General features: G+C 39.9%; 1 protein-coding gene and 2 non-coding genes across 4 annotated transcripts; 1 reads left to right on the top strand and 2 right to left on the bottom strand.

Moving 5' to 3' along the window:
* Positions 1-15: 15 nt before the first annotated feature.
* On the top strand, positions 16-24,428 carry LOC123876899 (neuroblastoma-amplified sequence-like). 2 transcript variants are annotated; one of them, XM_045923308.1, is made up of 41 exons: positions 16-244; positions 319-416; positions 501-634; positions 1,391-1,524; positions 2,017-2,111; positions 2,765-2,942; positions 3,187-3,342; positions 4,093-4,317; positions 4,810-4,914; positions 4,999-5,085; positions 5,654-5,851; positions 6,639-6,764; positions 7,284-7,407; positions 7,783-7,922; positions 9,016-9,329; positions 9,555-9,867; positions 10,217-10,372; positions 10,485-10,621; positions 10,869-11,066; positions 11,360-11,462; positions 11,759-11,967; positions 12,341-12,453; positions 12,726-12,858; positions 13,402-13,644; positions 13,752-13,866; positions 14,409-14,509; positions 14,703-14,932; positions 15,306-15,517; positions 16,010-16,197; positions 17,541-17,699; positions 18,491-18,651; positions 19,099-19,286; positions 19,529-19,665; positions 20,209-20,298; positions 21,088-21,213; positions 21,683-21,859; positions 22,472-22,725; positions 22,942-23,065; positions 23,290-23,407; positions 23,691-23,813; positions 24,034-24,428. In XM_045923308.1, the coding sequence occupies exons 1-41, from the start codon at positions 173-175 to the stop codon at positions 24,331-24,333; spliced, it is 6,594 nt and encodes a 2,197-aa protein (XP_045779264.1). In that variant the 5' UTR covers positions 16-172; the 3' UTR covers positions 24,334-24,428. The 2 variants fall into 2 exon arrangements, with proteins under 2 accessions (XP_045779264.1, XP_045779272.1); XM_045923316.1 differs by having other exon boundaries at positions 14,706-14,932.
* Positions 8,175-8,247, bottom strand: Trnaf-gaa. Its single transcript has one exon. It is a non-coding gene; the product is annotated as a tRNA-Phe (tRNA).
* On the bottom strand, positions 16,449-16,521 carry Trnaf-gaa. The gene has a single exon. It is a non-coding gene; the product is annotated as a tRNA-Phe (tRNA).
* Positions 24,429-24,858: the final 430 nt, after the last annotated feature.

Here is a 24,858-nt window from a genome sequence, read left to right on the forward strand (position 1 = left end):
CAATTTAATGTCAAATCACGTCATGGTCAAAACCTGTGGTCGTCAAAACATTGGGTTTTAGGTCGATTTTTCTTTGGCAAGAATATTAATTTTTAATAAATAAATGGAAATTAGAGATCTGAAATAATAACTATAGGTTTTAATATAAAAGGAAATATATTGATTGTGAACAATGGTTGAAAATAAATCTATTTTACATGAGCTATATGTGTTTTCGGAATGGAAACCTGAGCCAGAATATTTGGTGTGTCCTTTTTTTGCCAATTTTATATTGATATACGTATTTAGCAAGTTAATAAATAATGGTAATAATTGCAGCAAAAACCGGACAATATATTACCTGAGAATATATCAAGTTTATGGCGATGGTTGAAATTTTTCGGGGCTAAAAAAAGCTTAATCGACAGTGTAACTGCGTAAGTATATTATCATATAAAATAAATATAATTAAGTACATTTCTATTTTTATGGTGAATATAATATAATGATAAATTGTGCAGGCACAAAGAGAGGCAGCAAAAGTGGCATATTGCTCTTGGTGATGAGGGAAAGGTGATTGCAGTGCTAACAGACAACATATTGGAAATTAGAACCAAAAGGTCAGAATATGCCACAATCGCAGCAAGAACTACAGGTATAGTAACAATTATTATACTTTGTTCAGTTAACTTAAGGTGGAAGCGACGAAAGATTTTTATATAAACCTGTGAGGATGATACTGCCATTGTCGCAATTGAAAATGCCATAAGCCTATGTTGTCGTATTAGTTTAAAAAATGCGAAAAACCAAATTAAATTTGAAATTTCGCGGGCAGGCCTGTCTCATGCCCCTTAAATAGTTTGTTGTGTGTCAAATTAGTTTAGAATAATAAGACCTGCGGATACTGCTAACATATAGCAGATATACAAAACTTATGACCTGATAATTATGATCTTTTGATTGTTGTTGTCAGACTCATCCTGTATAGCCTATGTCCATCTAGAAACAAGTTTATTTTCAAATGGAGATTATTTTTCAAATAAGTTAAGTGTTTTGAAAGTTTACATACAAACTCACAAAATTCACACCCTTTCTTTATAATAAGAATATAGATTACATATTTTTTTTTCTCTCTCGTCTGGCTTTACAAAGATTAGCAAATGTCAAGTTTGTAGTTATTTGTAACAAGTTAGTTAAACTATACAATTATGGACCCCGTCTGTGCCAGCGCTCGCCGACACACGCACGGCACCCCCTTAGAGCACTTTCCAGTCAGTTTTAACAAAAAAAAAACACTCCAAAAAGGCAGAGCACGCCCGCCAGCCAACACCAACACAGACGAAGTCCGATTACATATTTACATAGATAGTGTTTTACAGTATAGATTAAAAATTATTTATATTTTCTTCAGTATCCAGAGATGGTTATTCACAATGGAGGAAGTTGGTTTGGAGTCCCGACTGCTCATTCATAGTTGTGGCTTATGGAAATGGAGTTGTGAGCTTTTTTGACCTCACTGCCTCAAATCTTTTTAACATACCGGCTGTAAGTTTAACATAAAATAAAACAAGCTTCTACTGTTAAGGCATTAAGGATGCCAGAAGTTAGGCAGAAGCCACACTAGCAACAGTATGACGATGTGACAGCAACATCACCATTATTTTTGCACTGTGGCTTCCCCCATATATTTGTAGGAGTTTGGAGTCACATTTACTGTCATAGTTGCCTTTTCACAAAATTACTTACTACTCTACTATTACTTTTCAGTTTCTGTTCACAAAATTATTGTTACAGTCATACCCAAGTTTTACATAAAGCCACAAGAAATTTCTTATACTATAAATAAGAATATTTCAACGGGATAGACTTAGAAACTTAAATATATTAATTCCAACAGTGTATGTATATGTGTTGGAGTATGTTGTGTGAGTTGGAGAGTATGACTGCATATACTAATTATGATTCCAAAATCCAGAAAAATGTAATAACTATAAGTCTCTTACATAGGACAGTTCATTTAGAATAATTTTTTTACAGGACTGCTCAAGACCAGGTGGTATGGAATGCACGGATAATACTCATGCAGTTTCCGACATTATATTCAGGCCACTAAGAGTTAAAGATACCAAATGGTACGTAGTGAAGTTTCATTAATATACTACTATGTTGAATTTTATATGCTTGAAAACGAAGAAGTCACTTGTTTTTATAACTTCACCTGGTTTTGATACTTGATTTATTTAATAATAATTGTTGCATACTTAATATAATTTTAAGACCTGATCTATTAATATGCAATCTAATTGTAATGCAGCTAATAGAAATCGCATGGCATTAATAAAATTATTCTGAGACTTTTCTATATTATTTATTGATGTAGTCCAGTTAAAAATCCTGTGCTTTCTGCTAAGTGAACCTTCATAAAGGAAACCAGATAATTGCATAAAATTATTATGGTTAACTATTAGCTTGCATAATCTCAAGCAAAATGTTCAATAATATTAAGTATCAAAAATGTCTAGTTGTACACATACATATATTATATGATATGAATATGTCATATCATATAATGACATAATAATAATATGACATAATAATATGATACATGACATACAACCTTGTTACCGCGAACCCACGTACCCGAGAAACCTAACAAGGTCTAAAGCGCCAGGCAAACCGCGTCGCTTACGCGTTTCTCTGAGAAGTTTTTTCAAATTGCTTTTTTATGAAAACCAAAGTACATAATCAGTGTTCACTTGACACTCAACAGACTTTATCTTGGCAGGAACTGGGAAGTGTTAGTGGTGACGTACGATGGAAAGTTGCGGGGTTACCTGGTGTCGGTGACGGAGGGGTGCAAGCTGCACCACTCGTTCCGGTTCCCCGGCGGAGTGGCGGCCGCGTCCTACTGCGAGCCGCACGCTACTCTGTACGTTGCGGGCGTACCGCGGGCGCCTTATAAGGTCATTTTATATTATCATCTGTGTATTTAAAAGGAAAAGCTGACTGACTGATCTATCAATGCACAGCTCAAACTACTGGACAGATCAGGCTGAAACTTGGCATGCTGATAGCTATTATGACGTAGACATACGCTAAAGGATTTTTGAAAATTGAACCCCTAAAGGGTTGAAATTTATCTAGTCCACGTGGTTGAAGAATGTTTATCTGTCGAATCCTTCTAGATTTATTTGACCTTCGTTACAGGATCCGTCGTCCCCAGTGAGCGCAGGTATAACAGCTTGGAGGTTGTTGAACGACGAGCCTTTCTATAAGCTATCGGTGGTTTCCGACGAGCTGGAGACGCAGCTCGCCAACGAGCGGTTCCATCTCCACATGCCCATGCTCTTCTCCAAGAATATGGTGAGTTTTCGTTCACTCAACAGTGACTTCGATGTAGCTGCCTAAAAGCTATCTATTTACAGAATTTAAATTAAAAGCTTACTTCATTGACAAAAAAAAGGTTTGAGAGCATGCTTTTTTCAACTGGCTTTACGACTCTGGAGTCTAGCCTTTTTGAGCCTTTGCGCGTATGCGTTGCGTTATGCCAAAGAAGTGAAACTTCTTTGGTATAACGCCGAAGTATAGTGACGAAATAAAATTATAAAAATTTCCATACAAAATAAAAATAAAAATTATGTCAAAGTTTTCATGACTCTAACGTGCCCTAACTCACTGAGATCGTTGGCCATGTTTAGATAGGCCAAGGCCAACGATCTCAGTGAGTTAGGGCACATTAGGGCCATGAAAACTTGGTCATAAAAAAAAAATTGTAGGGAATTTTTTATAATTTTATTTCATCATTATAATTCGGCATTGTGTTTATCAGATCAAAGTAGCATAGGTACGTGTCGTCATTATATACTAATTACCAAACACCCTGTATAAAGAAGCTCATAAATATCGATTTTGAAAGAATTCGGTTCAATAATAGCAATGAATTTCAAAATGGCGTCCACTTTCTTCATGTTGTAGTAAAAAGCAACCAAAATTCTCAACAATACGTCTCTAATTCTTGCGTCACCATTACTTCGTCACGTAAAATAATTTTCATAAAATCAACTCCATGCAAAGAAGCACTTCAAAAACTTTTAGCACTTTATATCTTTACAGAATTTCATAATCCGCATGGTGACGTCACCAGACAACAGTAAACTGGTGTGCATCCACTGCAACGGCGACATCTCAGTATGGCGGTTACCGCTACTGAAGGCGGAGCGGCGCTTCCGGCTCGCGGAGCAGCCGCAACACTCCCTGCAGAACCCGCTGACGCCGGACCAGGGGCCTAAAGACCCGGCCTTGTACATACCCGCTGACGTCAACTGGTGGAGCAACGAGGCAAGTACGCTAGCTCGTTCACACAGGCTGCGTAAGCGTGGATGTAGCGCGCACCATTGCGTTGTAATGTATGGAACTGTATGAAACATGGCACACCGCTTGCGTAAAGCGTGGACGTATTCGTAACCCGGTGTGTTAGGAGTTTACGCGCGTCACTACACACGTGTCACGTGTACGTGCTTGGTGTGAATGGGCCTTACATGGTGACCATATCACAGACACTCGCATGCACTATGTTCACTCGTGAGTCGTCCAGCTCCAAGTAAGACTACCGGATGGGCGTCCACTGCCTCGCGAGCTCTTACGTCCCGCATCTATGGCGCCTTAGGCATCAGTCGCGGCGAAGAGCATCCTCTTCATAGGACATGACATCCCATCCACCGGATTTCACACTGAATCTGTCTCAAAATCGATACTAATTTTTTTTTCTAAAATTAACTAATTGAGATTTGTTTTCAAGTCTGTGTGTTATCAAACAGTTGTTATTTTCAGGAAATCATCGTGTCCCGGTTCAGCGGTGCGGTTACAGTTTGTGGAATCAAGGATATGCTCAACATACTCGGCAAGAAACCAGAATTCTTTCAAGGGACACCGAAGGTATAACCATTTTATTATATTGGACGATTTTTTTTTTCGTAGTGTGTATAAAAATCGAATATTTATTTATTTAAATATATTCAGGTGACGTGTGCGTACGACGGTGCGTTCATGGCGTTGGAGTGCGAGTCGAACGTACTGCCTGCGAGGAAGTCGAGAAGTGATGAATCTGTAAGTTTATAGAATAGAATAGAAACTTTTTATGCAAATATTATATACTAGTTGATGTTCGCGACTTCGCCGGCGTCGATATAGGTTTTTTTAAATCTTATAGTAGTCTTAATATAGTAGAATAAAGAAGCCTTTCACTCTCCAGGTCTTCAACTATATCCTTGCAAAAATCACATCGATCTATTGCTCGGTGTGATTGAAGGACAAACCAACAAACAAAAACGCTGTCACATTTTTAACATTAGTCTAGAATCTAGATTGAAATAATTAATCTTAATATGGATGAAGTATCCTGGAGCTATAATATGTGGTAAATGATGGTATGGTGTGGTAAATCATGGTAAATGAAACGGGTATTGCCGGTATTGTCTTACTCTCTCGGGAAGACAGAAATTCTACGCTGATGAAATTGCGAAAAGTTAAATTATGAGGGGACGATTTTAAAATCGCCAAATATTTTTTAACAGAGAAAAAATTTAACATTTCAGCTTTTTTTAATTATAAATCTGTTAACATTGATTTGACAATTTTATTGGTAATTGAAATATCTGGTCTAATTTGCAAACAGATGGAGGTGGTAAAAGCAGAAGCAGAAATAGAAGATTCCATGTTGGAAGTGGCGAAAGAGCTGTTCAAGACAGTGCTATATGCCATCACTGACATTGAGACGTTTCAGCCCAAGCCGAGGAAGATAACCGTTGTCTCCAGAATATACAGGCTCCTGGGAGTCAAGAGTACCACGCCTACTGAACTGTTCTCTAGGAAGGTTGTATTCAAGTAAACTTTTACAAGTGCTTTTGAATTATCAAAACAATTTACCACTGGTTCAGAATACTGTTCCTACTAAATAATACCAAGACCAGGTTTCTTTGATATCATGCCAGCAAGTTAAAAAATATTCAGAAGAAACATTTCTGGAGGCTACTAGGAGCTATCACCTCATTTCCGATTTGATCATGTAGAGCAACTCTAAGCAGCTCTCTCCATCGCCTGCCAAGTTTGTCAAACCCATACCCTTAATCAGTATTCAGTAAGGTAGTAAATGAGCTAGTTTATTTTTTAATCCTAGAGACTAAAATGACAGCTAGAAATGTCAAACTTTAAAATAATGATACCTGCAAAACGTCATTTTTGTCTCCATATTAAAAAAATAGACTAGTTAAGTCGATGCTAAATGCCAAATTATTAGGGATGATTTCATCATAATCATCATCATGATCAACCCATTTCCGCCCCACTACTGAGTACGGGTCTCCTCTCAGAATGAGAAGGATTTAGGACATAGTCTGCCACGCTGGCCCAATGCGGATTGGCAGACTTCACACACCTTTGAGAACATGGAGAACTCTCAGGCATGCAGATTTCCTCACGATGTTTTCTTTCACCGTTAAAGCAAGTGATATTTAATTGCTTAAAACGCACATAACTGAAAAGTTAGTGTTGCGTGCCCGGGATCGAACCCCGATCTCCGATTAGGAGGCGGGCGTTCTAACCACTAGGCTAGAGGATGATTAATTATTTGATTTGATGATTATAAGGATGATTTGTTACAGATTGAAAGTGGCAGCTACACGGAAGCGCTGACGCTAGCTGAGACGTTCAACCTGGACAGCGATCTGGTTTACCAGCAGCAGTGGAGGAAGAACCCCGTCTCCACCGACGCTATCCAGAACTATTTAGTAAGTTTTTGTTTCTTTTAATTTTTTTACCTGACTACGGTAAAGCAAAAAGGAAGGTTTAGCAGTGTCCATGTATGTATCTTTATATTTGATTCAAGATATCGAATGAAGGAGGAAAAAAAATCTGGGTTTATATAGATATAAATATAGTATAATGTTAAAATACACAAAGTGGCAGAAAAACAATTTTACTTTATCTATCGCTGTCTATCGGCAGTTCGCGGGTAGTAGTCGGGTTTAAGTGCTGTTTATTTACTGTATCTTGTTTGTAAAGAATGGAAGACTGATAAGACTGGCTTTTTTGAACCTATCTTTTAAGAGGATGAAAAGTAATATATGTATGTACATCTTCAGGATGCAAGCTATCACTGTACCCATTCAAATCTTGGATCTGCGACAAGGTATCAGACAGATACACTTTCGTATTTATATTAGTAATATGGATTTCACATGACATGTATCTTTAGGAAAACTGATCATTAGAACGCGGCTCAAAGAACTTTGTATTGTTATGTACAGAGCAAAGTATCAAAAAAGATCTGGGCGGTGCACCAGTGCGTGGACCGCTTGCCCGAGAGCTTGCAGGCCGCTAAAGAACTCCTGCACTTTGGACTGGAACTCACCAACGAGAAAATATTGGATGGTAAGAGTGTAACATGCACAAGAGTTCAGTTCTTGACAGCTTTTGTTTTGGCTACACTACTATTTGGTGTTTTTTTTAACATTCATACCCTATACAAGTCAGCCCTTGACTGTGATCTCACCTGGTAGTAAAGATGATGCAGTCTAAGATGGAAGTGGGCTAACCTGGAAGAGGTATGGTAGTGTTCATTAAACTCATACTCCTTTGGTTTCGACACGGCATCCAACTGGAACGCTAAATCGCTTGGCGGCATGGCTTTGCCGGTAGGGTTCCATTTTCAAAAAATATTCTTGTATATTTTCATGCTGTATGAACTTTGATGTGTCATGCAAACATGATCATGTGTCATTTAAACACGATATTCATGTTTTAAAGAAATCAACAAAGACCTCCCAGAAGACGAGTGGAAGGACCCGGACAGCGTAACTCTGGAAGACCTCAACGCGTATACAAGCGAGCTACTGCGATGCAGACACGTCATGCTGTTCTACAAGGAACGCCTGAGGCTGTATGAGGTAAACTACCTATCGACGCTGCCATCTTTGATGGCGGCCTCAAAACAACTGTTTTATTTGGCGACCATTTTAAATTAGTTATTTAGACGCAAGTCACGTTCAAACTAAAAAACAAATCAACTTTTCCATTACAATGTCAACTTGACAAATTGTTTGGACCAGAATTCAGATAATTTTTGGACAGTATAAAGATTTTTTTCTTAATTGTGGAAAAATTACACATTACACATTAAATGTTAAAAAAACAGTTTCTGCCGAAACCCGGGATTGAACCAGGGACCTTTAGATCTTCAGTCTAACGCTCTCCCAACTGAGCTATTTCGGCTTGTGGGAACGAGATGAAATTAACTATCGGAAGAATTTAACTTTTCAAGCAAGGGTCATCACTTATTGGTACCATTTTATTTGTGTTTTCAGTGGACTATTTGCTATCATCAAAGTATAATCACAACATTAAATACATTTTCTATGTTGCATCATATAGTTTATCTTCTGGATTAAACAAAAATCTCATTTCTTTTAATGTCATGGATGTGGCAAAACTAACAAACACTTATATGGTATGTCATGCTTGCAAACCTATAAAAATATACGGCATCTTTACAATTTTCTCTCAATCCCCTTTAAACATAGCGATGGTGGTGCGCACTATTGCAATTTTAATGAATGCGAAAGTGCAAGATTTTTAAAAATCCTAAATCTATGTAGAAGACGTCGCGGGGCTCATCTAATTGGCATACAGAAATCGCTTGCATCCCAGTAAGTTATTATTTATTCCGGAAAACAAAAATGTTCCCATTGGATTTATAAATACCTCTAGTTGTATACTTATATTGTTACTAGAGTCTAGACTAAATGATGCCCGCGGCTTCGGCTGCGTGGATTTAGATTTTCGAAAAATCCCGTAAGAAGTCTTTGATTTTCTGGGACAATAAGTAGCCTATGTCTATCCCCGGGGTGCAGGCTACCTCGGTACCATATTTCTTCAAAATCGGTTAAATGGATGAGTCGTCAAAAATAGCAGACAGACAGTCAGACACACTTTGTATTTATAATGTAATGTATTAGTATGGATGAAATACTTTTCTTCTAGGCAATTCTTCGATGCGAGAAGTCGACATACGTCAAAGATGAATACCACCGTCTCAGAAGCAACAGTATAGTCCATAGTGCAATGGAAATTGCTAAAGAGGGTCGTATAGAGGCTCTCACCTGTCTATGGCCCTACATAAAGAGCTTGCCAATGCAACTGGCAGTATTGGATAAATTGCCAGAGACAGTGTACCCTTTGGACTATCAGCATTTACTGCCTACTAAAGAACCTTTGACGTGGTTCGAGAAGAAATCGCCTATCAAGATTCAGCCATCGGAACATGAAAACGATTGGTGTAAAAAGGAAATATTTAGGTAAGTTTTGTTTGATAATTTTTTTTTTATAGGTCACACTTACAAAAATTGTATGAAAATTGAAAATACGTCCAATAAAATAACCTTACGGTTAAGCTTGTGGTTCTCTCATTTTTATCGAAAAAATCTAATTCCTAAATATTACTTGTTTTGCATTGTCATATGGAATTCGCTTCCAAATCGCTTCGAAACTTCAACTTCGCTTCAAAAATCCTTTCCCTCCAGATCAATATGGAGTTCAAACTGGTCAGAAGACACAACACCAGAGAACGAAACAGCTGCCGATATAGACAGCGACCTCGCCAAATGGTATGACAAGCGTGCGAGGGAGATAGAGGAACGCAGCGGCATCGCCTCTCACGCTCTAACTCTCGTCACTATCGCCAAAGTGGGCGGGGCCGTAGAACACCTCGATAACATAATGTTCCATCTCCTAACTTTGGATACGCTGATATACGACATCAATGTCGAAGGGGTTACGTTGGCTCAGGTGGAGAAAATGAGCAACTTAGAAGTCTGTAAGATGCTGATGAAGATGGTAAGTTTCAGAGTAACAAAATCAAAAATCGGAGAGTCGTTCTGCGTTCTCTTGTTGGAATTATTGTATGTAACCAGTCAGATTTCAGGATCAAATGCCAAATCGTATCTTGTTTGTGTAATAGTGAACCAAAAGCTTCCTTGGTACCAGAGTAAAGTCCACATCCCTTCTTTTTATCATTTAGGCCCACATGCACAAAGACAATGAGTTAAACTGATTTAGTTGAATTTTGTCTAGAGCTTTTTGGCTAGAGCATAATGCAGTTGCCAAAAAGTGACAGCACTAAAAATTTGTGCGAGTGAGCTTTAGATTACAAAAAACAAACAGCTAAAATGCAAAATCCTTTTAGTCGACACCGGCGACTTTCGTGTCGGATCTGAAACAGTTCGTGATCCCATACCTGAAGCGATATGAGAACTTGACGAAGCGCACGGGCTTCTGCCTCACCGGCCTTATGGAGTTCCTGGAAAGCATTAGCGTGGACGATCTCTCTTACATACTATTGGTAAGTATTCTGTTCATAAGATACTCAACAAAGACATGAGTGTAGCCTCATGTCTGTAGTAGACATTTAGATTTAAGTCAGGATCAGTAATTTTAAACACTTTTACTTGCAGGTGCTTCAATCTCCCAAAGAGTTCGAGCTGGACGTCCGCACGCACTTGGACTTAGTGGAGAGATGTCTGTTCGCGCACACCAGCACCGAACAGCTCGACATGGCGTGTGATCTGCTCGATACCATACTGAAGGAGTCGTGAGTATCAAGTTAGAAAAATAATACAAAAATTCCGTGCAACTTCGTAAAATTTTTGCTGAAAAACTTTGTTCTGCTAGATTAGTTCTTGATCCAATAAGAAAAAGTTCTGTTTTGACCGCGTTTTGTGTGCCCAAGTATTTGATTAGCCACGGTGACTATGCCAAACCGTTTAGCACCTTGAGCACGCGTCAAACGCGTTAGTTATCAGATGAATGTCAATTGATTGCAAGTATTGGTTCCGTAGCGACGGCAGTATCTCCACAACGGCCCTCCTGCGCCGATGCGCGGAGCTTCAGCGGCTGGTGGCGGGCAGCGAGCGACTCGCTTGGCGCGGCGTGCGCGTGCCGCCTTGCGCCCTCCGTGACCTCAACCAAGACGCGGCACATGCGCACAAACTGCTCGCTAGAGTCGCAAGAGGACACGCTACTGCAGCCGCGGCGGGGTAAGTTCCCACTTATCAACATCGATAAGCTCTGTCAAGGTCTGTTCTGCTGGTAGTTCCAGTTTCGTAAACCCTTCCTTCAAGAAATCACGGTTGGCTAAACAACTTTCTTCAACCTTTCACTGTCGAACGAAAAAAACATTTTTATATATCGATCAAAGCCCACGGTTGCATGCGCTGCCTGACTTCTGCCAAATGTCTGGCTTGCACTTACTTCTTTCCTATTCATTAACCAATTTAAAAATGTATTAATATATTCGTATAATTGAAAATTTTCTCAAATCGGTGTGTAGGGAAGAGAAACCCACACAACAGGATTGGGAGAATCTCCTCAAAGATTTATTAGAGCTACGATCCACGCTCTTCGACTGCATCACTACAGAACAATGCTACGAGGTAAGTATTCCACATATATAAAAAGTATTGGAAGTTGGAAGGTCTTAGTTTACATCTATAATGTTCGTTTTTGTGTTACCTAATAATATTAACATGTATATAACCTTATTATATCTAATCTTCTAAATTAACTAATTCCGCAATCAATTCAACAGACTTGCACAAAGCGATTCGGAGTTATATTGTATTATTTTTACACCATACATATCTCCCATATTGATTAGATTTGATTCTACGTCAGTAAATATTGCTGATAATATGAGTAACTTTAGTAAGGAGGTATTCATTTGATCCAGATATACGTATCAGCGTTATTAACATCGGGCGAAGCGTCGAGCATTCGGCTCGCGTCAGACGTGCTCACAGTATCGCCCACACTACGCTTGCCGCCCAACTCTCCGTACAAGATAGACTACAGGCGCAGCGTGGAGCTGGTGTCCAACGCCGCTAAGGAGTACTTCAACTCCGCCTCGTCTCTGACCGACCCTGCCTTGGAGCTGGCTAAGTAAGTCCTCTTCATTTATGTGAACGTACAAGACTGGACGCTTGTGGCACAATTTTTTTAATAATGTACCCATTACCCATATTTGCAATAGATAAACTTAAATTATTTATAAGAAAGCGTGCGCCACATACTTCAATTTAATTTTTAAGGCCGCATTCGTCGTCTCCATTTTGTAAAAGTTGTTTCAAATCAAAAGAAATTCAACCCTGATTTTTCTCCAGGTCAATCCTATAAATTGGGTTAGGTCTGGTTGTTTTCTGCCATTCTCAAAAATGGAGAATATGAGTAATCTGTCTAGATTATTTATTGAGTTTCTTTTTAATTATATTTTGTAATGATATTTCGAAAACAATTCTATGGTAACATTTTTCAGATGCTGCCTAATGCTGATCGAAGATGGCAATAAAGAAATAGAACAAGAATTGGATCTCATATCTGCTTTGCCCATATTGGCTGCGTTCAACCTATCAATTCTTCCAATTCAAGGTAAGCTTTTAATTTTTAAATAACGATAGGCCTTTATAAATTACGATGATGTACCTGCGCAGAAATCTTATTTTTGAATGGCGCGGAAATAAATCAGCCAATCATAGCGCGCGTCCGTCCGCTATTGGTTGTTTGGTAAGCGCCAAGTTTTCTACACGGTACCTGATAGACCATTTTTCCTTTTTAGTTAGATTTTTGCCCCCCCTGCCTTCCATCCTTCCGAAAATTCAATTCCCCTTCTGAAAATTGAGTAACAAACTTTTTGTTCGCAGTGCGTCTCTGTGAAGACAGGATGACACTGATAGAAGACTGCTTGCAGTCAGATTCCAACGCGTACTTAGCGAGCCACAAGCTGCTCAAGCTCGCCAAGCTGTTGCGAATCGCGGGAGACGATGAGCAGACGAGGTATTTCCTTATTTTACCATTTATTTTGATTTGATTTGTTTAATTGAGATGTTTATGTGGTTCTGGAGTGTTTAATGATAAATGGTGTGAGATACGACACAAAAACCATCATGTATCTAATAACCAGAAAGGTATTATTTATGAATCATCACTACCTATATTATTAACGTGAAAGTGTTTTTTGTTGGTTTGTCCTTCAATCACGCCGCAACTCAGCGATGGATTTGGACTGCAAGCCGACCGCAAAATTGCAGTTCGGATGCAGTTGACACAACTGCAGGTAACCGTCGACCGACTGCGCAGTTTGCGTGCAGTTCACACTGAATGCCTGTAGTAGAACTGCACATCAACTGGCGCCATCTCCAAAGTTTCTATCCAATTTAGTGACACGGCGAGACTATCGCCGCGATTCTATCGTCCGTGGAGATGGCGCCAAACGAATTTGACTCCAATGAAGAGCAGCAGAAACTTGTGAGATAGGAGTCTAAACGTGCACGAAGGGCACCTTAAAGGTTTCGCTTCAACTTTTCTTTACGGTTGCAGGGAAGGTCAAGTGCTTGTAGTAGTGGGGGAATACGCCCTAGCGGCGGGCGCGGCGGGCGGTGGCGCGGCGGGCGCGGCGGCGCGCAGACTCGCAGCCCTGCGGCATGCGCCTGCCGCGGACTTGCTCGCGCGAGTGGCGAGACACGCGCAAACTCACGCTACCACCGTCGATAGGAGGAACTTGCTAGCCGCTGCGCTGACGTACGCGTCGCAGGACCAGTTGCAAGATATGCTTAAAGCCAGGTGAGTTGCGTGTGTACGTGCGTGCGTGTGAGCGTGTTTGTGTGAAACAATGACGATAAAACGATGTCATATATTTTATTAAGTATTTGTATATTTTGTTTGGCCAGGCTAAACCTGGAGCTGGAAAGCTTGCAGCAGATGGGCGCGGCTCTGCGCGAGAACAGCCGCCTCGAGGCGCGGTGGCCCTCCACGGAGGACGAGTTTGCTGATGCTATCACTACGGTATTATAATATAGCAAATTTTTATTTATGGGATTTTAGATTATAATCTAAAATACATGAATAAAAATTTGCTCTGTATACAGAGCATGGTTTAAGAGCGGTCAGTAAGGTCAAAATTTAAAGTTATTAGTTTATTTAAGTATTACAGACTAGATAATGCCCACGACTTCGTCCGCGTGGACTTAGTTTTCTTAAAAATCCTGTGGGAAGTCTGATTTTCCAGGATAAAAAGTAGCCTATGTCTTTCCCCGAGATGTAAGCTAACGCTGTACCAGATTTCGTCAAAATTGGTTAAACTGTTGGGCCGTGAAAAGCTAGCAGACAGTGAGACAGACAGAAAGACACACTTTCGCATTTATAATATTAGTATGGATTTAGGATTTTAGTCCTAGTAACCATGTCGATTTCAGCAAAAATAAGAATTCATTAAACCCGTTTTTTTCTCAAAAATATCTCTTTTAGTTATCAGTCCTTATCATGTCATTGACTGTTCCCAGAAAAACAGCCCTGTATAGATACTTGACAGCAAATTTCTGTTTCAGCCTATCATAGAGAAAAAAGATTTAGTAACACCGACTCAAGCAGAAAAGAAACCACTGCTCAACTACTTATTGGATTCCTTCCAAAATAAATTCACATTGAGGTCAGTTATTGTTATACTTTTTCTTTATCTTAGCATGTTTTCGTAATTTAATCAAGATCAAGGTGTTAAAACCTATGATAATTTAAAGATTTCTATGAAGATATTGCCATTTAACATTTGCAACCAAATGCGATCTCAAGACGCGCCTAAAGAAGTTTTCTTTCAGAATTGTACTCAATTTAAAATATTTTAGCAGCGGCAAGTCCAACGCACTGGAAACATCGGAGCGAACGGTCCACTGCCAAGAGTTCTACCGCTCTCTGTACCCTGAACACGACGTGTCTACCCACTACTACTGCTACGATCGCTTCTCTATACCCGACGACATCGACGGGCAGGCGGGCGTGGGCCAAGCCGCGCTCAAGTGGCTCTACATACAGAACTGCCTGCACGCGGGCGACACCGACGACATGGAGACTGAGGGTGAGCCGAGAACAACAAAATACAGGGAGTGACCAGAACGCTAGCAAAAATCCTTAGATGCCAATAACCAGTACCATTGCCTTACCTTGTAGTTTTAGTGATTTAAATTAGTATTATAAGTAGGTATATAAATAAGTAGTAATAAACAAAAACAAAATAGCCTAGCCGCCATTTTGCTGTCATAACTTCACAAATTGAAAAACAACGGCATTTTCTCAGTGAAATACATTAGTTAGAACTACTATCCATTTATTGTGTCGTTTATTGTGTGTTTGTAGAACAGATAAAAAAGAGAAATCTTTTATCTAAATACATTTTTAGATTTATTCTCGCTTGGTGAACTACTATGAACAACTATCGTGTTTTGTTCTAGTGGTCCACAAATGCGCTGAAGAGATACTATACAAAGATACACCGCTAAGCATAGCTTGCCTTCTTCGCTCCACGCAGGATTACACGCAAGCTAAGAAGCTGATAGACGCTCAACACACGGACGCGGCGGTTAGCGCTGCCCTTTATGCCACACTAGTGAAGTGCAATTCACCAGAGTTACGTGATAATGTCTACTTGGCTGAGCCGCGGAAGGTAAGTCCCAAAGCGATAAAATAGTGTTCTGTTAACATGTTCGCATGTAGAAGACGAGAGCGTTTTGTTTTTCAATATTTTTATTTAACTTTATACTGTCCGTCTATCCGTCCGTCCGTCCGTCTGTCTGCCTGTCTGTCTGTCTGTCTGTCTGTGTCTCAGTGCGCGAGTCTGACTCGTACTTGGCCGGTTTTTTACAATACGTATAGGACACTCCTATCGTACCCTTATTAAATAGATTAATAACTAACTATGTAATTTTATATAATAGTACATATTCTACATAACCTAGGTAAACTAAATGCAAACAGGCAGTATAAATTCATTTATTTTCCCTCTTCTCAGTTTCTGCCCTGAAAGGCATGGGGCCAAAAGTTTTAACCGAAATTTCAGTCATATGATCAGACTTCCAAAGTGGTCACAGAACATTTTTTTAAATATACGTATTTTTGCTTCGGCCTACTGGATTTTCAGACATTTATTTTGTTGTAGATGGCATGTATGACGTTGAAACAAAACAACGCATCGGAGGAACAGATGGCCATCATAAGGCAGTGTATAGACAAGCTTAGCGGAATGGGCGAAGTGCTACGAATAAGGAAATTGGGACTCACTGTCAACGGCCTATTGTTTAACGCGGATAGCGACTACAGGCAGGAGATTATATACCGATTAGCAAGGTTAGTACATTTTCTTTGATTATCCGGGATAAAATGTATGTAGCCTATGCGCATCTTCAGGATGTAAGCTATCTCTATGCCGAATTTTGTAATGATTTCTCGGTTGAGCAGTGAAAAACTTACAGAAAAACAAACACAGTTTTGCATTTATAATTTTAGTATTGAATAACTAAATAAAAAAATGATTTTTAATTGATTATTTATGGATAGCCATATTTTAGAAATATGCTAGTGAAAATGTTTAAAAAAGCTGCCGAAACCCGGGATTGAACCGGGGACCTTTAGATCTTCAGTCTAACGCTCTCCCAACTGAGCTATTTCGGCTTGTGGAGTACATGATGAAATTAAGTAGTGCTAAACCAGTTGAACTTTTCACACGAGTGTTATCAATAAAATTGTTTTTATTTCTCATAGTTATCTTCAAAAATTAATAGCAATACAAAACATCTCTCGTACTATTTCATTGTATTATAAGCCATTCTCAAAAGGTATTTGGCGTTGAATATGCAAAAGCAAAAGGCTTTTATGATTTGAAAAAACACTACTTAGGTTAAAGTTAAGGACATAGATCTTTACAAATCTTATATGAAACAAAGTTGTCGGGCTAAATTAAGTATTGAATGGTTGTATATTGTATTTTAGCGCTTCAATAAGCCAAATAATGTAGTGTCATGCTTGGTTTGCAAAATACTATACCATAGTGCATTTGACTCCCTATCATATACTCTCCCCTTAGCTTTAACGTTAAAACAGGGGTTTGAAATTTGTGTGGTGCATGCGGACGAAGTGGCGGGCATAAGCGTGTACTAAATAAATCTATTAAAATATGCTCCTGGAAAAAGCATATTATACAATCGAAGATTATGTAAATGATAAAAGAGCACGGATTTGCTGCAATTGCTTGTATAGTATGGCATATTATTGTAAATTGAACAGATAAAAGAGCAACCGCCGAGTTTCTTGCCGGTTCTTCTCGGTAGGAACGGCAATCCGAACCAGTGGTAAATTATTTTGACGAATCAAAAGCACTTGTAAAAGTTTATTTGAATAAAAATCTATTCTATTCTAAATATTACAATATGTAGCAATTTTAGCAAAAGAACATTAGCCTTGCTAATCATGACTAATACTCCCCTTTCCCCTCCAATTAAGCGTAAAGCATGTGCCAGGAGTGGGTACGACAATAGTGCAACGGGTGGGGTTTGAACCGTCGACCTTTCGGAATTCAGTCCGCTCCTCAACCATTGAGCTATCGAGGCTTTTAAAATTGAGCAATTATTATTATTAATGTAGCAACTTATGAAACTACCTTGTGCGCGATTAATTATTGATTTATTTTGTAGATTGGGCGGCGCAGAACACGCAAAGCTCGCGTGTTCGCTCGCGAGCAAGTACGGGCTAGATGCTGTAGAGGTGTGGTTGCAGTACGCCACCGAGGCGCAAGCGCGGGTCGCGCCCGACACGTTGCCGCCAGCTGCCTACAACAGTGAGGCGGTTAGCCGGTAAGTCGCATTTTGGCTTTGCTACTTGATTCTATTCCATTTTTTATTTTTTTATTTATAGACTAGCACTTGACTGTAATCAGACCTGCTAGCAAGTGATCATGCAGTCTAAAAGCTGGGACACACCAAACGCGTATGCAGCACGTAAGCGTAGACGTAGCGCGTACCATGACGTTGTAATGTATGGAACTGTATGAGATATGACATACCGCTTGCGTGACGTGAACGTTCGCGTAGACGTAATGCGTGCTGTCATGTCTATGGATTCACGCGCGGCACTACGCGCGTGGTCACGTGTACGTGCTTGGTGTGAATCGGCCTTAAGATGGAGCGCGCTTGCCTAGTTTTTTTTAATTATATTTTTCAGTTTTATTTATTTGCTGATAAAGGTATACATGCATGTGTGAATATATAATAGTACATTAATCCAACTGTACCCCGCCAAGCTGGCATGCAAAATGATCTATGGGTTAAAACAGTTATTTGACAATATATTTGTATGTTGGAGGATAAGAAAAAGTTGTGTTTTTTCTACATTACATTACATACATACTAATGTATTCTTCTACATTAACATTGTAAAACATTAATGCTCATTAAATTTTACTTTTTATCTTTACTTTATAATCTTACTTATTGACGTGATTTTAAATAGAGGAACTAGAAAACATTGTACCGATTTCATTTTAAAGCATTGTTTTTTCGTATTACCAATATGATAAATCTGACGAATTTTCCTAAAGTATGCAAATACTCAAGACCCCAAACCCTGTATTTGGTCTTGTTTGTAGTATTCGAGACACCCTGTGGCCCGCGGTCCGCGGTAACAACCACGCGGCTCTGATTGACTTCTTCACGATACTGAAGAGCATCGATGAAAAGACTCAACTGTGCGGGCTCACGGTGCTCGAACATATCAAGCTGCTGAAGAAAGCCAAGGCCGCTTCGCCAGGTTTGTTGGTGTACTTAATGCTTAAAATCGGTCAAAGGCGAGTCGGACTCGCATAAAACAGGTTCCGCACAATCGTACAAGAAATAGCACTTTTTCATTTTCATGGCAGCCATTTCGAAATTTTTACTATACGTTGTTATAGCGGCAATAGAAATTACACATTTTGTGAAAATTTCAACTCTGTATCTTCTTTCTCCTCTTTGAAATTTCGCCTGTGTAAGTGGTCGATCGACAATCATTCTTCGGCCGTCTCGATCTACCGAGTCTAATGCATTGAATTGATACGTGGCAGAGCAATCCCAAAGGCAGCGTACTCCATGCTAGACCCAACCTAAGTCTGATAAAGAGTGAGGCGTTGTTTTGGCGCGATTTTTCTATAGATTATACAATATACACACTTAATAAGTTTCCAGGTGTCACAAACCTTTTACCTATTTGTCTTCACAGAGCTAGACTACAAGCTCCTTTTAGAGCAGCCTACAGCGGAAGAGTTCACGGCTCACATCCTGAGCATCATCAAGCCGGAGAACGTGGGGCTTCTGACCAAGTTCCTGCGCACACTGCCGCCCGCCTTCAAGATACCCGTCTCCGTCAACTCGCTATATACCGCGTGGCTCACCAAATACTTTTTTAGCGTGAGTATTGTAGTGAAATAAATTAATTTTAACCTTCCAGACAATTCCTTCTGACAAGTTTCCATCGATGTATAAAATGAGGAATCAAGGGCCCAAGTGTATCCCCTGAAGTAGACCAAATGATTTTTAAAAGTATTAATTTTGTTGAAAAATTCTTACCCACTATTAATTTTCCCAACTTTCCCACTATTAACCAGGGTGTAATAAAGATGCCGTATGTAGCAAATATTTTCCTTCATTAGGAGGGAATGGCGGGTGGCAGTAATAAGAAGTGGATGCAGGCTTGGCGCCAATGCGCCAGCTACTTCACCAAGCTGGCCAAAGAAGAGCTGCTCAAGTTCGTGGCCGCCACGTGCTTCTCCCCCGAAGCGTTGCAAAGGTACAGTACCCGCCAGGAAAGATAACACATTAAACATTCATGATCATCATGATCAACCTATCGCCGCCTCACTACAGAGCACGGATCTCCTCCCAGAGTGAGAAGGGTTTTCGCCATAGACTACCACGCTAGCCAAGTGCGGATTGGCAATCTTTACACACCTTTGAAAACATTATGCAGAACTCGGGACTGCAGGTTTCCTCACGATGTTTTCCTTCACCATTTAAGTAAGTGATATGTAACTACTTAAAAAGCAAATAAATCCGAAAAGTTACAGGTGCGTACCCGGGATCGAACCCCCGATCTCCAATCAGGAGGCGGACGTCCTAACCACTAGGTTATCACAGCTAAGGTGCAATATCCAACAGAAAAGATTACACATTATAATTTAGTAAGAGATAATCGGCAGTTTCGCCTTCCACGTAACCGAAGCTGCTGATTATCTCTTTCTAATGTACGATATTATGTCAAGAGTTTTTCGCTTAATGTATGGAAGAATGAATGAAATAGCAAATTATTTAAATGTAAAAACCCTATTTTTAGGGTACCGCCGGGAACACGCAATCTGATGATAATGCAAGCTGTAGACTATTGTCAACAAGAGCAAGAAAATGATTTCAAATTCACCAAAAAGTGAGTGCTGTTGTTGGACTATAAGAGTAAGGAATAGAGACTATAGTGGGGTTGTCCGCCCGCCCGAATTTCGACCACGGCGGTCGATCTCCATCCATCCAGCCATCTGCGCGGGAGATATTATAGGGCATAAGTGTATGCGCAAACATAGGTGCACTGTTTATTTTTCCTTTCTCTTGTAGTCGGAACTCGATTGAGCGGAAATCCGGTACAACAGGAAGAGATCAGGCGCATGACTGACGACTTTGCGTGCGTTCTGAAGCATGGGGTGAAACACTAGCGACTTCCCAACTCCTTACTAGTATTGAGAATTTCTTGACAGAAAACCCCCCCAATCTCGATCCAGGAATCTAAGGGTGACGTCTATAGATCTATATGTAAAGTTTTTTTTGCAGTTATAATGGGATAGTAGATTTTGGACTATTAGTTTTGTTAAGTTAATATCCTGAGTTTTTCGTAAGTCGTCGATTTAGTTGACTTGGCCCTTGCTTAGCGCGAACTTAGCACGACTTCGAATTTGGCTCTATAAATACCGACATTGTCTAAGCTCGAAAGCAAACTCTGAGCAAAGTCAAATGAAAATGAAAGTCTGAGCAAAGCTCTGTAGATCTCACCCTAACTCAGGACATCGTCATTCGAACATGCTAACCATTAGATCAACGAGGCAATAGACTCTATGGTATATCCCGCACAGATGGCTAATTTTTATGGAGATTTGCCACTGCTATAGTCTAAATTCCGTCGGGAGGACATTATTTTGGTGGAAAAAAACATGGTTTTATTTTCTAGCGAACAAACATGGGCTCAGATAGGACAAGAGCTAACGCGCTGGGCGCGCTTCCTGGAGAACTACCACTCGTCCAGCGTGCAGGCCGTCGTGGACGCAAGCGACGTGCCGCGCGAACACTGCTGGCCGTGAGTTTCCACTTTATATACCTGAACAAACTGCTAATTAAATAAAAAGTGGTTTAAAGTCAAAGCTTATTAATTTATACTAATCATCAAACGTATATTGGATAAAATTTAAAAAATATTCCTGCAATTTTTGCTTTATGTGACGTTATAGTTGTCAATATGATTCGATTAGGCTTGTTTGATAGTTTTAAACTCAAACTAAACTATGTTGGTAATTGCTATTTCAGCCGAGACTTGTATAGATAGAGCTTTACTTGCGAGGAAACGATAAAAAACGTAAACTTTTAAACCATACAGCCTGAGACACCAATTTGAACGTGACGGTCTTGTTCAAAAAATTAAATAAAAAGTGTTAAAAATGCATTTTTTTACTTTACTGATGAAAAAATATTCACTTCAGAAATTTGATGTAAATAATAATGTTAAACATGTTTGTATCCAATACAAATTGACTTAACTTTCCCCTTAGTGAGTTAGAGATGAGTCACGGGGACGTGGAGAGAGTAGCGTCGGCGCTGGCTCGGATCGTGATGCGCGGCGGCGTGCGCGCTGCGGGCCTGACGTCACTGCTGCAGTGCTTGCACGTCACGCTGCACACCGAGCACGTGTTCCAGCACACGCTACAACACTGCGTGCTCAATCTGGAGTGAGTTTGAGCAAATGTCTTGTATTCTTAGCTTATGTGTGCCCTTTCATAAATTTTTCATTTACTAGGAGATTAAAATTTACAGCTGTTTAAGTTTTGGATACGATGTATCCAAAACTTAAACAGCTACGGTACTTAAACACGTACGGTGTACGGATATGGATGTACGAACATTGTCTTGTGTGACACCTTTTTTGTGAAGTCATTTTCGAATTGTATATATTCTGTCTATTTGTTTCCTTTATCAAGAACGCCTTGTCAAACGTACTTATTTGGTTCAGTATAATTTAGTGAATGTCCTAATAGATATATGGAAGATTGAATTTGGCCATTAATATAAAAATAAGATTGCATTAAAAGCCGTATTTCCAATTTCAATGCAAGATTTAACTGGATATGATTGTGCTTACCCCTGCAACTTAACTACTGAGTTAAGCTGTCGACAAATTACTGCGTACGATCGCCCAATCAAACGCATAAGAACTACTTGACTATTATGTATCTCTTCATACACAATCTGTGACACCGAATGACGATCACCTATCACGGCACATCACTTCCACAAGACAGTTAACGTATTTGCATCACTAATTAATTATTATTTAATTCCAGGGACATACAAACACTAGTGACGCGACTCACACAGTATCACAAGGAGGGTGTGAGATTCTCCGAAGAGTTTCTAGACCAAGTGATGACAAAAGCGACCGAGTTTGGTCTACCGCCGCACAAGCAGCTGAGTCTCCTATCCCTGAGCCAGAAGACCAGGGTTCAGGATGGAGATGACTTGCTGAAGATTGCACAATCCACCGTCGACTTGTTTAAGACGGAGTGGTCTGACTCCGAATACGCACAAAATTTGACAGGTAACGCACGATTTTTAACTTTTCAGAATAGCATCACGTGATATGAGCTCAACCTGGACAATGGAATATCTTGTGAAAATATGGATCTCTGCAAAGGAATAAATATCTTATCCCAGAAAATCAAAAGGCGTTCCCAAGGGATTTTCACGGTATTTAAAAAAAACCTAAATCCACGCGGACGAAGTCGCAGGCGTCATCTAGTTAATAATATTTCAGATGAGAAGCTGTTAACGGTGGAGGGGCGACGAGAAGCGTTCTCTACGTTCGCGCAGCTGTGCGACTCGCGGCAACGCAAGAAGGCGCTGGTGGACGTGCTGGCCTGCTGGCCGCCCACTGCAGAGTGAGTTTCCTAACTTGCTTTTTACAATCGACTTCAATAAAGGCAAGTGGTTCTCTATTCGACCGTATGTTTTACGTGCTATGTTGTATGTGTTACTGTGGTTAAAAAGTCAAGCGCAATGTGTGAAAGTGTTGTACGTACCAATTCTTAACACGGCTGTACGCCTCTGGACTGCCTGTGTATGCAAACGGTAACCCATACCTACTTATTTCCACTCTTCCCAGCGAGGGTCGAAGCTTGCACTGCGATTACCTGCGCGAGCTGCTGGCGAGTGACTCGGAGCCGCGCGAAGCCCTGGCTCTCATCAAGCTACTTCTGCGGCGGCCCGTGCTACAAGACGAGGTAGAGAATAGACACTACAATCATTTTATTGAAGTGAAACTTCTTTAGACGCGACTTTAGACGTTGTTATAGCCGCAATAGAGATACACATTCTGTGAAAATTTCAGGTCTCTACCAATTATGGTTTACGAGATACAGCCCGATGACAGAGAGACGGACAGCTGAGTCTTAGTAATAGGGTCCCTTTAGTACCCTTTGGGTACAGAACCCTAAAAAGTGTTTTGGTGTATAAAATGTCTGAGTGTCACTTGAATATAATTGAAGCATTTCAATCTGTCGACAGGATATAAACTGGCTGGTGGAGAATGTGACTAGTCAGTCCATTGTGAATACTTTGTGGGTGCTGCTGCTGAACAAGTGCGCGCGCTCCGAAGAGCTTCTTTGCAGCCTGCTACAAGAGCATAAGGTAACAGCTATACTGGCTATAGTTAAAAAAAAATGGCGGCTGTATGGCGCCAATTTCAAATGTGTTCTTTTTAGTTTTGTTTTTGGCACTGCATTCTGATCTGATCCTATATGTAATAATTTTTTCGTACTTATATAAATGAATATTCTGCATTAACAAAACCTTGCACTCACTGCGCTCAACGTCTGTTAATTATAATTTCAACTTAATTTCTTTTCAGGAAACAATACTCCACGTACCCATAGAAGAGGATTTGATAAAGGAAATGTTAGACCAAGGCATGTTCATCAAACTGGTGCCGACTCCGCTATACTCGTCGGTAGTCAACTACATTATGAATACCGAAGCCTCTAGCGGCGAACCTGCAAGTCCATACACGGTCTCCTGGGCAACCGCTGAACTGCTAAAGGCTAACTACTTAGCCGAAGCTGGCCATTTACAAATGCTGTCTATAGGCATCCCCAGCGCGTTAAGAGGGTTCTCCCAAACTGTGCTATATTGCAAGAATTTATTGAAATAATGAATGAATATTTTAATGTCTACTTAATAATAAGTGTGTTTATTGTATTATTATTGTCAATCATATTAAGTTATTAAATTATTATTAGTATTCCATGGGTTGTGTTTTATTTGTTTGCATAATAATTTCTTCCAAAAACCTTCAGGTCTTAGCTGGAAGCTGGATAAGAAAGAGGATAGTAGTGCAGGCGCGCTCGGTTCGAATAGACGTCTTCTACATTGTATTTAGAAGTTAGTCATAATATGCGGCGTAGGCTTAAAATGAGCGTAGCGAAAAAATCGTTTATGGTCATATAACATTCACAAGAGTAGATTCGGGAAATCCGCATCCAAGTGTGCTTGGCTTTCAATCCAACTCATTTTATTTTGTCCTGTCTCTTTCTTAACTCTAGCGGACACGCTAAAGTGTTCAATCGAATGAAGAATCCCTAGAATCCCGAATATGATTAGAAATCCGATCAAGAATTATTTTACGATTAGAATATTGTGACCATTTCCGGTTTTGGTTTAGTCTATGATTCTCTAC

Source organism: Maniola jurtina, chromosome 2, assembly GCF_905333055.1.
Source record: "Maniola jurtina chromosome 2, ilManJurt1.1, whole genome shotgun sequence".
Taxonomy (NCBI): Eukaryota; Metazoa; Arthropoda; class Insecta; order Lepidoptera; family Nymphalidae; genus Maniola; species Maniola jurtina.